This window comes from Pleurodeles waltl, chromosome 3_1 (genome assembly GCF_031143425.1).
Source record: "Pleurodeles waltl isolate 20211129_DDA chromosome 3_1, aPleWal1.hap1.20221129, whole genome shotgun sequence".
NCBI lineage: Eukaryota > Metazoa > Chordata > Amphibia > Caudata > Salamandridae > Pleurodeles > Pleurodeles waltl.
The window spans coordinates 1,432,845,918-1,432,859,318 of NC_090440.1; the positions used below are offsets into that span (position 1 = coordinate 1,432,845,918).

At 42.5% G+C, this 13,401-nt stretch overlaps 1 protein-coding gene across 5 annotated transcripts in view; it reads right to left on the reverse strand.

The window, feature by feature from the left end:
• SIK3 (SIK family kinase 3) overlaps nucleotides 1-13,401 on the reverse strand; it is a 585,214-nt gene that overhangs the window by 16,859 nt on the left and 554,954 nt on the right. For 4 of the 5 annotated variants that reach the window (XM_069224967.1, XM_069224965.1, XM_069224966.1 and 1 more), the window contains exons 22-23: nucleotides 3,814-3,980; nucleotides 599-731 (exon numbers count right to left, since the gene is read on the reverse strand). In XM_069224967.1, the coding sequence (XP_069081068.1) occupies nucleotides 599-731; nucleotides 3,814-3,980 (300 nt within the window). The remainder of the gene's footprint in view (nucleotides 1-598; nucleotides 732-3,813; nucleotides 3,981-13,401) is intronic. The other variant, XM_069224969.1, reaches the window with a different exon arrangement.

Here is a 13,401-nt window from a genome sequence, read left to right on the forward strand (position 1 = left end):
ATGGGCAGTGCAGGGGCCCCCAGGGGCACCCCGAGTCCCCTTATCGCCAGCCTTTCCATGGCGGTGTCTACCACCATGGACAGGCTGGCGGTAAGGGGAGTCGAAATCCCCAGGGCAGCGCAGCTTGCAGCGATGCCCTGATGGATTACGACTGCCGGACCGCCATGGCGGTAGACACCGCGGCAGAACCGCAGCGGTCACAATAAGGTGACTAGTACCGCCAGCCTGACACCGACCGCTAGGGTTATAATGAGGGTCTTAGTCTTCAAACAGTGCACATAATCAATGTTCACCTTCATAAACAGCAACAAACCTGTGCTAGCCTGTAGACATTTACAGTACACAAATATTTTAGGCTTCTGACTCTGCTGACAGTGTTCTCGCTTAAAGAGTATACAGTCTGTAACAGCTCTAGAGCCCCGCCTGGCACATGAGAGCCTGCTGACACCGCATTGAGACAGTCACAGTTGTCAGACAATGCACAAATGTATTAGACATTGGACACTGCTTGGAACCAATGATAGCAATCAGGCACTTTTACCATTTCTCTGTTACAGCCTGTCACAATAATGTATCAGAGCTGAGAGGCTATCTTCACCTTCATGCTCACCGTCTCGTAGCTGCTGGCTAGCCATTAGCGATGATTGGCTGAGGACTACATCAGACATCCGCGCTGAACTCAGAGCCTTCCCAGCCATCAGACTCATCCCTGCTAGGTTGTCCAGCTGCACCTGGAGGGGCGGAAAGCAAGGGAGAAATCAAAAGAGAAGGGAGAGTCACATTTCAGCTAGCAGCACAGCACAACCAGGCTCACTCCACATAAAAGCATAACAACCAGGTAAAATGGGTCTGGCTGCAGCATAATCACACAAACTGCACAAAAGCAACACAACCACGATGAATGTACGTCACAACAACAAGGCAGAGTTAGGCAGGCTTCACATTTGACAGATTGCAAAAGTCACCTGCTCAACAGAATGAGGCACATTTTATTTGAAGTTTACATACCACAATGATAGTTTACTGCAGCAGGACAGCACAACCACGGAAAGTACACATAACAATTGCACAGCAAAAATAAGCAGACAACCAAAATATCAGAACAACAAAACCAGGCTGACTGCAAGCAAGAGCAGAGATACACAACAAGATGTCTGCACATTCCAGCAACTGGACCGGGAATTCACTTGACAGGAGCTCAACAAAACCAGGCGTATTACACAGTGTCATCAGCACAACACTTGAGCTGACTCCAGAGGTTAGGAGCACAACATAGCTAGGCTAAATAATATCAGAGAAGCAAAATACAATTGCAGCCACTGCAAAGTTCGGTGGAGCAACAAAACTGGGCCAAACACTCATAAGAGCAGCACCGAATAACATGTAAAATGCAAGGAGAAAAGCAAACTCATGAATCCGGCCAAAATCACAGAACAGCATCACAAAGAGAGCAAGTCTTCTGCACAAGTCATCTCCACAACACAAGCACATCGATTGCACCCACCAACAACACATCTAGGACAACTGCACATTGCAGATATGGGAGGTAGCAACAAGGTAAATCATTTACTTGATCGTTGAGAACTCAAGCCAAAATTGTGCTTTCAGAAGCTCTCAACTCAGACTAACTTTCCAGTGATTACTTGCACCTATTTTTCAGTGAATTTCGTTTTCCTCAATAAAAATTAACACACTTAAATTGCAAGGGTGATGCTGCTGCTCGAGTGGCCTTGATCACATTGAGTGTTTTTTCGATCAGGCACAGAAGGGCTCAAAAGCCATAGACCAGGCCTAGCCATTCCCACACCTCCTGCATCTTTATTTGACAGGAGAAGTTGTCTGGGAATACCAGGCATTTGCATGATATCCCTGGTCTTCAAAGCAAAGAGATCTTTTTTCAAAAAATGAACTACTGCAATTGCGATGAAATAACAACAAAACTGTAGCTCTGCAGGAGTTGGATACAGTGACAAATAGATGAACTCATGTTGATCATAAACAATTAAGTTTAAGTAAGCTTAGGCGGAATTAACGTACACAAAAATAAACGAAAATGTTTATTTTGAGAAAGGCAGGATTGGGGGGGGTAATGATTATCTTTGAAAAGGTGAGCTGTGGGGAGAGCTGGTACTTCTTCCTGATTTCCAAATTAATTTGTTCTTAAATATATTTCAACATAGGTTCTGTGACTGCTAAGTGATATAGAGCGATACATTCAAAAAGAGCCGCAATTAAGTTCTGGCTTGTAGAATATCTGATTACATCATGAGGACCTTTCCTGTCTTTTGTCAGCCCACAATCTTCCGCAAGATGTTTAGGACTCACTGAGGTCCCCTCTGCACAATATCAGACACGCATTTTCTCACTGCCTACACAAGATCAGGCCCTAGATTGTATTGTAATTCGACCTGCATATCAAGTGCAAGGATGTCTACTCACCAAAGAACAAATGGTTGCTGGAGTCCCTCCATGTACCTCAAGCCCCTGATAATATCACATGCGGTAGAAACCTTGCCACCCAACAGTCCCTTCACAGCCTTATTACTGCTGTGGTTTTATGTTATTATATCATGTATTACTACATCATGGGATAGCAAGTCACCTGCATTACACTGTGGGCCACTGCATCATCAAGGTAAGTAAAATAATTTACCATTAGCTCACGCGTGTCAAATCACATAAATTCTATTCTGTTAAATTACTTTTTAAACCTAAATAGAACTTGTACATTTTTTTTTACTTTACATACATTTAACTGTTCTAATTATTATTACTTGAACCACCTCTTTTGCTAACCCATTAACTATTTTTAAAGTGTTCCCCTTATTCACCCAATATAACTCTATTGGTAAATCGCCTAATGGTAAATCCTAATTGTAAATTGTTTCCTAATTTATACATATTTTAATTTAATCATTTAACTTTTTCTATTAATATTAATTATTACATTGAGTAATGTATTATTTAATGACTTTGTTGTATCGTAATAGAGGGCTATCTCCCAAACACTCCTCTGAATTCTATTTAAATATTTACTAATTTTCATATTAAATTAGATAACATTCTTTACTGTTTTAATGAATGCAATCAAATCAAGTTATGCTATTTTTTAATCATAATTACAATTGATGTTCTAATGCCTGGCAATATAGTGGTCATCCTGAAATATTGGTGGTGATGTGGTGGAATTATAACTTTGCTGCTGAAGGGTTATGGGAAGAACATGGAGTGAAAGCTACAAAAAGCAAATAATGGGCTGTATTTAGGACCCCTGGAACAAGGAACAAAAAGGGATGAACACCAAAGGTATTAAAGGGAGAGCCAATGGCAAGAGTTGCTAGCCTTAATTGACATCCATGTACCTAAGGTGCTCCGGTTTCTATATCATATCTAGAAATGCCTTGGCCTCTATACAAGAATCTGGGGTCCTTCAACTTGCAAGATATAAGGGCTTTTAGGTTTCTTAACCTTTATATGACACAAGCTAGCCTTTGTCTGTTTGCTATTAGACCTTCCAGGTTTCAAAGTTCCTCATGATGTTAAATCTTTCTGCTATGTGTTTCCAACAATAGCAACGTTGCACATGCTGGATCGATAACATCTTAAGTTTAAAGATGCCACTAGACTGTGAAGAAGAAACTTCCTCAAGACTACTGTCTTTCCTACCCCTGTGATAACACATCCCATGCAGAACAAGAAATGTTCTTGTCAACCTCAGCAGCGCTACCCAATCAAACCTCTTCATGCATTGTTAGCAAGTCAACTGACAGGCTGATGAGCAATGGCTTGTATGCAGCCAGACACCTGACATACATAGGCATCATCGCTGCTCTGGATGGTGTGATGTCGCTGAAGCGTGCGGGTCCGGGGGTGATCGCTGCTCGACGACCTGGGGGGGTAGCCAATGCCATTGTGATCTGGCATCTCCATCACCTGCCCTGGGCCACCTCTGTCAAGACAGTTCGCTATGTGGTCGGACTCTTGGGAAACAAGAGAAAAAAACAGAATGGTCAGAATTCACAGTTTTCACCTTCAGCACTGTAGCTACTTTCGTCTGTGTCACATTTTTCTTCCAATTACGTGATAATTTTCAATCTTATAGAACGTAGAAAGAGGGGAAATATACGCAAGCCATTTGAGTGCAGGTTAACTCTAGGCAACCCTTTTCGCTGTTTTCTTTGCTTTGAACTAGATTTTATGTGGAACCGTCTTGTTCAGGTCAAATAAGATTATGTGCTACACACATTGGTGCAAATGTGACGTTTTTCACACAAACGTGGTAAACCTATTGTCATTTTGCAAAATTTCTAGCAGAATTTTGTGATGTGTGCAAAAAAAACGAAAAAAAAATCATGCTCACTTCTAGTTTAAACCATCTGAGACACCCGAGTAGGCGCTGGTTTCAATCTCTGCTGCTTTTGTGAGATTTGAGGTCAGAGTACCCAGTAACAAAGAGCCGCCGGTCAATATTGTCATTCTGTCAGCTGCGGTCATAAAGGGGATCAAGGCTGAAGGGCTCAGAGAGGCAGCCAAACTGACCAAAATAATGTCTGAATATTTGTCAAACACATGGCCTTCCTTCATCTATGCCAAAATAAAGCCCACGATGTTAAGCCCTAAATGAATTTACATCCGGCCAAAAAGGGCAGAATTCGCACGCAGCTTCAAGGGGCTGAAATGTATACGCAGCTTAAAAGATCTAAGTTTACACCCATGTTCAAAGAGTCTGAATGTTCACCCAGCCTCGAGGACATCAATGCTCAGGCAGCCAAATTTACAGCCAACTTCGGAGGTCTGAATCATACAACCAGCACTAAGTGGATGAAATTACACGCAGTTTCAAGGGACTGAATTTACATCCGGGTTCAAAAGGCTGAATTTACAGGAAGATTCTAGGGGCTGCATTTACAACCCATTAAAACCAGCTCCAGGGGCTAAAATTACACCCGAAGCTGGAGACACAGAACATGCATCCAACTTCGAAGATACAACCAGCTTCTAAGGACTGAATTTGCACTCCGGTTCTGGGGGCTAAATTTGCACCGAGGTTCAGGGACTCAAGTTACCCATTTTCAATTGTCTAAATGTGACACCTACTACGAAGGGAGTGCATTAACCTGTGTTCTGTACTTACAATTAAGCAAGCACAAAGCGGCCCAATTTAGACCCACCACCAACAGACTAAAAAACTCTCCCTCTCTCCCTTTCTCTTTCTCTCTTTCTCTCTCTTTCTCTCTCTCTCTCTCTCTCTCTCTCTGGGATAAATCGTGCATACACAGCTTCAATTAGGTAAATTTAGGTACGCTTCAATGGGCTGAATTTACATCTAGATGCTAGTGGTTTAATTTGTACACAAATGTGAAGAGCTCAATTTACACATATAGCTCCTAGAGGTTGAATTTGCAATATTTATATCGAGCTTCACAGGAGTACATTTACACCCACTGCTTCAAGGGTCTGCATTTACACCATTTTCGTCAGAGGGCTAAAGTTACATCCGCAGCTTTAAGGTGCTAACGTTACACCCACATGCCTCCCCCTTTAAAGGGCCTAAATATATAAGCAAATTCAATTAAAGTACACACTACTGAATTTACATCTTTCTTCAAAAGTCAGGATTTACACCCAGCTTCAAGGATGAATTTGCGCCTAGCATCAAGTTGGTCCGTTACACCCACTTTCCAATGAAATTACATCTAGCTCCGAGGCACTGAAATCACACCTGGCTCCAAGGGGGCAAATTAACACTAAGCTTTCAGGGTTGAATTTAGACCCGGCTTTCAGTGGCTAAGCACAAACCCAGCATCAAGGACTATTATTTACACCAATCTACAAATGTTCTCTAAAGATAGGAAGCCTAAAATAACTCAACACTGTTGTCCAATACAGCCTCAGCATGCACGAACCAGGACTAAAAGAAAATCACTGATAAAAGGTCCATTTACATTTATCAAACTTTTCACAGGCCTGCAAGTTTAAGCATGGACACGATGTTACAGGTGTTCTATCAGTATTCTGAGCCACCCAAGTCTCTTCTGGACGTAGAAAGGCATTCAATAGGAAAAGCCAGGAAAGGAAAGGGCTGAGGACATTGACGGCCAAAAACCACCAGAAAGGCCAGGTAAGAAAAGAGGTGAGGCAAATGGGCATATGAAGAGAAAAGGTTTGAAAGGCAAGGGAGAACATTCTGAGCTCAGACGCGAGTAAAGCTCGGAAGAAAAGATGCGGGAAGGCCACATGTGGAAGATCAGTGAAAGGTGGGGGTAAGTAAAGGGAAGGGCATGAAAAGAGCTAAGGAGCATGGACGGTAGGTTCTGTTAATGAGTCCAAACCTTTCAATCTACCCTTTGCTCACAATGAACCTCAAACATATTTAATAGTTTTAATTCTAATTTCTCCAAATTCTGTTTCCTTGCACCCTCACAAGATGTCCAGAAGTTGCTCAGTTTTCAGCACATATCAAACAGAAGACTTGCCGGTACTTCAGGGCCCTTGAAAGGCTACATCAGAACCGGTCGGCCGCCAGCATGATGTACAAGTTACTTACCTTACTCAAAAGTAAACCAAATTAACACAGAAAGTGAGCTTTTGAACTAAACATCAACAAAAGGTTTGTCTCTTCTGCAAAGATTCAAACTAGCTTAACTCCATCAGTATTAAGGTATTATACAAACAAAATGTGCCCTTTATTTAAAGATGAAAAATATCCTCAATACCACCACATAAACTGAATTTAATCCTGAAGTAAAAAACAATGACCCTGTGTTTTGTCAAAAAACGGCAATACCTTTTTTTGCTATTGAGATACAGTGATATTCTTATAGTGGAAAACTCAAATTTTAAATCAAATCTAAAGCAACACCACCCAATTTTAAATTAAAACATTCTTACTTTTCACTCATATCTAACACACACTTATCATCCACTAAAAGGCATTTACATCACTCAATTTGAATTTCACATTCTTTACTTCCCCCTCAATCTTGAACATTCAATATGGTTATAAGTATTAATAACACGGCTGACAAGTAATTTCCATTCTGGATTACATCCTTTTAGATTTTACATATTAATGGTCCATGTTCTGCCTGCAAATGCTTCAGATGAGATTAGCAGATTATGTCATTTATGATGTTGTATAGGCAATGCGTATCTCCATATTCAGAATTATGAAACATGTGGCTGCATCTCCTGCAGTTAATGGTGTTAGATAAAGATACAACATACATCTTTTGAACTACTTTGTTAAAACGAATTATTAGTTCATAAATTCATGGTGTATATCATAATGGTTGGCTCTCTGGGAGTTCCTCTGGATTTGGAAAAATCTGGGTCTGTGCTCACAGTGAACTACTCAGATATGTCAATAGATCTAGTCCCTAATTCCAAAGTCAGGCTGGTTTCTAATCAGTTGCCGTTTGATTTATGTCCTTTTTGAAAGGTAACAGAAAGCATCCTCTGTAACCTTTGTTGTTAAGTGCTTGTTCACCCCCAAAGGGCCTCTCGGAACTAAAAAGTCAATATATTGTAAGTGGGTAACACAAGGACTCACATATAAGTTCTATAACAACAAGCAAACACAGGAGACACTCTCACTGGCCCCAGACCGATTGTGCTTCAACCAAGCTACAACCAAGCTACCCATTATAATGCCGTGGCATGTTGCGAATCATTTATACCCTTCTCTCAGTAAGAACACCCCCACTCTTTCAACAGCATAACAATCCAAATCACTTTGGTCAGCATTCAGACACTCACGAGGAGCTCTATCTAGACTTGTCTGTCGTTACCAGAGGACCGCCGAGTTCAGGAACCTTCATGCCTATCTGCTTCTTCCAGGTATCGATGAAACACCTTCTCATACTGGCTAACAATTAACCCACTAGGAGCGATAGATAGGTCATGAACGGGGAGAATGTAGGAATCCTCCAATGTGCCTTATCAGCCACAGCATTGGTACTATATCAGCGATGAGTCAGGCGTTTAGCAATTCAGATTAGACAAATCCAAGGAATAGACAAAGACGTCTCGTGAGTATAGCAATAAAGAATTATAGCATAAACAGCGTTAGCATGCAAAGAGAGGGGGTTTAGGGGTTAGGGATGTGTGTAAGTATGTGTCTGTGGTAATATCCGTGTAGGTGCTGTTTCCCAGCATGGTCAACGACTATCTGGGGATGACCATTAGTGTGACTCAGGTGGTTGTGCGAAGTTTTCATGCTTGTTCCAGTTCACAGCAGTCAAATGGTTCATAGCGAGACGCAGAGAGCTTGGCAAAAAAAGATGCTCACTTTCTTCTATGGTGCAACCAAGCTCAAGCCGCAAAAGGAAAAGGAGTAGCTTCTTTGGATGAAAAGCTCTCAGACTGGCAAAGACCCACATAGGGACTTGCCCTGAAGGACAGTACTACCATCACACTGCACTTAAGGCTCAATGAGCATAGAGAATGTGGCGTTCATTTTTAGGCATGAGGTGGTACCAAGAAGCAATCTGTTTCTGAGAGACGAGTGTACAGCTGGTGGTACTTACACAATTCACATAAAGAGTGCAACTACACCCAGGGACTCAAAGATAAGTCTCGGCTGGGTACAAGTTCAAATTCACAAAGATATCACAGTCTGAAGATAAAGATGTAATGAGCCCATGAGTAAGGAATGTCTAAAAACAATCACTTCAGCCTTTGGAACCAAGCTATAACCAAGAAGAGTGAGTGGACTTGCAGCTTCATAAAGTCCAACATTATCTGCCACACCACTCTACTCCCAGGGGCAGACGTCTCCCCTAGAACAGTGAAGATACAAGCACATCATGGGGCTAAGAACACTGCTGGCTCAGACTGAACAGGCATCATGCCATTGCTCTCTCAGGCCCCAAGAACCGCTATTATCTGGCTTTCCTTTTTTGTCACCATATGACATGGTGTGGTAGTGCAGGAAATGGCGAGAACTAGATGCCAGACTACTATAAGCCCCCAATTATACAATTTGTGCATTGGAGTAGGCATAGCAGGTGATGAGTTCAACACTTAGGGCCAGATGTAGGAAAGCTTTAGCGACTCGCAAACGGCGAAAAACGCCGTTTGCGAGTCGCTAAAGCCCATCTGGTATGTAGAACTGCATTTTGCGAGTCGGAACCGACTCGCAAAATGCATTTCAGAGTCGCAAATAGGAAGGGGTGTTCCGTTCCTATTTGCGAGTCGCACTGGTATGCAATTCCATTTGCGACCGCAAAAGCGGTCGCAAATGGACTCGCAGTTACCATCCACTTGAAGTGGATGGTAACCCAGTCGCAAACGGGAAGGGGTCCCCATGGGACCCCTTCCCCTTTGTGACTGGACCAAAAAATAATTTTTCAGACCAGGCAGTGGTCCAATGGGCCACTACCTGCCCTGAAAAATACTGAAACAAAAGGTTTCGGTTTATTTTTCAAAGTGCAGCTCGCTTTATTTCAAAGCAGTCACGGACATGGAGGTCTGCTGACTACAGCAGGCCTCCATCCCTGTGAGTGCCCTGACTCGCTATGGGGTCGCAAATTGCGACCCACCTCATTAATATTAATGAGGTGGGTCTTTGCGACCCCACAGCGACTCGCAGAAGGTTTCTGAGACACCTTTCTGCATCCCAAATTGCGACTTGCAATTTGCGAGTCGCAGGGACTTGCAAATTGCAAGTCGCAATTTGGGAAGTTGCTACATCTGGCCCTTGGATTGTTAGCAGAACAGTCTTTGAAGGATCAGAGTACGGCTGTTCCCTTTTGGGTTGACCTTGATATGTTGTTTGAGCAATAAGCAAGGAGACAGAGATAGCGAGGTGGTTGGTCCAGTGGAAGGGATTGGGACATCTGCTTTGGATGATGGTTATGTCAAGAGTACAATGTCAAGGATGTGGCCTTTGGAGTGTGTTGATTGATAAGGTATACCACACTCAGGGTGTTGAAGAAATTAAGAAGGGTGACCCTTCTGTTTTTTTTGTGCTTGCATTGTTTGTGAGGTTAAAGTCACCCAGGAGTGTGTTGTGAGGGAGTGTCATCAGAATGAAGTGGTGGGGTGGTCAGAGAAATCATCACTGAAGCCCTTGTTTTGCCTAGAGGGCTTGCAGACTAAGCTGAAGGTGGCAAACTGAGTTGCGGAAAGCAGAACATGGATTGTGAGGAGCTCCATGGAGTTGAGTGTCATTTACTTGCCCAGAGGCGAAGACCAAAAACAATGCCTCCTCCCTTCCTTATGTGTGCGATATGCATGCTGAATGTTGTAGCCTTTTGGGACAAAAACGTTGCATCTCCAGGTCTTGGTTTGATTGTATGGATGTATACTGTGGGGTGCTGGTTTAGGCAAATGATGTGAGATTTAAATCTGTAGGTGTTTGCTGTGGTGGCACAGTTACAAGGGTTGTCGCTGAAAGCCCTAACAAGCCCAATCAGGCAACACACTTGTCTATGTTGACACAAAAAGAAACACAGAGACCTGCTGCTTCCATTCAAGACTAGCCCTGAACATAGGAAATTAACATTATAACAAAACTTTGGGGTTTCAGGGCTTCAGCAACCAGGAAGGGAATACTGATGGGCAGATCTCCAGACCAGGTCCCTTTTTCATCTGTCTGAACTAAAGTATGACTCATTTGATATGTGAATCTGGCTGCAAAAAATGTATGCACAAGTGAAACCACTACCTTAAATTATGCAGTTGAATTAACTTTTAATGAGAATAAATAACTTTTCCTTTGTGAATATATACTCTGCAAATATAAAATTCATGATCTTCAACAAAGCCTCCTTTAGCAGTATTTTACAACTGCAATGCAGGCCGGTGAGCTGTATGTCTTCTCTGAAGAATATTACACAAAATTCCCCATGGGCAAAGAAACCCTTCATACAAACCTGAAGTCTACAAGGAGGAAATGTTTGAGCTTCAATTTAATCACACAGTTTTCCCTTCTGTTCCTCTTTCACCATTCTAAACCTTTTGTCACGAACACATTACACAACATATTTTGATGCCAGATATAATTAATCACAATTTTGTACCTCTTTCAAACCTCTTAGCAAAGGAAAACTAAAATCTAACCAAGGAGATCAAAGGTGTATTTGAACAATCTGATCTATTCAGAAGAACGTGGGGACTCAAAACAGCATATGGGACTACCAGTCGTAGCAACCAGAAGGGGCGAAGCGGCGCGTGCGGGGGTTTAGGGGGCAGGGTGGAATAAATGACAAATAAAAAATATAATAATAATAAAAAAACAATTACCTTCTCCGTTGCGACAGAGCCGCTCCTCTGTCCCTCGTAGCTCAAGGCTGTAGGCACAAGCTCCCAGCCTGCCCTGCGGCCAATCGTGGCGATGCTCAAAGCAGCATCAGGATTGGCTGTGAGCACCCAGCCAGGGCACTCCTGGGCAGACTGGGAGTTTGTGCAGGCTCTCTCCAGCACAGTTGCTGGGCTGGAGAGAGCCTACTGCGCATGTGTGTTTTGCCAGCCCGAGACAGCCGGCCAAACACATGTGCACTCTGAGGGAGAGTGCTGTGGACTCCCCCTCACTGCTCATCACCCCTGTGGCCCCGCCCCTTTTACCTAAAAACGTCAATAAACAGAGTTTATTATCGTTTTTTGGTAAAAGGGTAAAAGGTTTGCAGCTGCCGGGGTGGGGGTGGGGGATGGGAGGGACGCTCCTTCACCCTAATGGAGGAGCTGCCGCTGGGGGCTATACCATTTGTCCTCAAAGGCATTCCAGAGTCTTAGGAAAGCAATTTTCCTGACCCTTTTGATCGCTAATACAGGAAGCCTTCTTGTCATACCACGTCGTCAACTCTTGACTGGCTTGAAGGATATCCTTTGCTCTGTGCATGAGATGTGCCATATGTTTATAGAAGCCCAGCACATAACCCACCATGGTATGAGTCCGCACAACAGCAGGAATCTAAAAGACGGAAGATAGGGATTCTGTAATCCTTGGATAAACAACAGTCTCTATTTCTTATTAATCAGAGACTTGTGACACACCAAGTGGTCAATTATAAAGAAAAGACTCTGGAACTCGATTATTATAAATTATTACAGTCGTGTTATTACATCACAAGGTATGCTACCAGAGCCAGCAGCCAAGATGAAAGGCAGGGCAGGTCACGAAGTATAAATGAAGCAGCTGTTTAAAGCAATGAAAAAGAAATGGTGCTTTTCTTTCTTCTGCTCTATTTTTCAGCCTACAATGACAAGCAAGAGAACATGTTTATTTCTTGCACACCTTAGAGAAAAGCTAGAATATTTCTGTTTGTTTCTACAAATTCCAAAACTGACCTGTATTGAATGATTTCTAATATTTGTATACCACAAATATCTAACATGTTTCTGATGTGTTTAATTTTGCACTGGAGGTTTTATATTTATTCTTCATATTCGCTCTTTCACAAAAAAGAGCCTAGCACTAAGGTTTTAAGTGGTTTGTGGGAAAGCTAATGGCGTGACCATGTATTACTTGAGATAAAGTACCCCTGGCGTACATGATAACGATATTCCAAGTTACCTCGGGGTTCCATAACCTTATAAAAGAACTCTGCCTTTGGCCTTGTTGCTCGATATGGTTATGGAACACCTCAGTTACTTGCACTATCCTTATCATGTATGGCAGGGAGTACTTTCTCTCTTATACAACAGACAGATAAACACATCACAAAATAACGTGCTCCAAACAATTCATAAAACCACCACTGGGTAAAATTCCTGAAAAATATAAATGGCCACTTCAATTACGTCCCGTGAAACATATGTGATGAATAGTATTGAATTGTTTAAAACGTAAGCATTTTATACAAAACAAAATGAATCTATTTGATAAAAAAGAAAGCCAATTCAGTTATGGTTACAGCAAATGACTGACTACACATTTTGAAGAGTATAAGGTAGGAAGACACATACAATGAGAGTAGGCTTCTATGAGGGTGCTTGACTCTACAAAAAAAACATTGTAGCCCTGAGGGAGACAAAACGAGTTGCCTCTATAGCAGGGAATTGTGCGGTACTTTCTAGGAATGATCACCTACATGTACTACACAAGGGCGGTAGAGTTCCTTTTTTTAACTGAAATTATCTATTAAAGTTCTAAATGTCTCATGACAGACTGGGATGCGGGTACTGGTTTTGTAACAATTCCACCAACAGCTTGTTTACCTTTATTTCCTGGGTTCAGCCACCCAAGGGCAGTGCCCCTTCTCTATGTATATCCTAATGAACACAGCCACTTCACGCAGTGCCAAGGTGCTGTCCGGCTTTCAGCCACGTACAATAAATCACAATTAGTAGCATCTGCATGAAAAGTCATTTGCTGACAAGCACTCCTATGGCCAACTACCTTGGACGCATTCCCATCCCTAATGGAATTATCATCTGAGCACTGCAGTATCCGGTCAA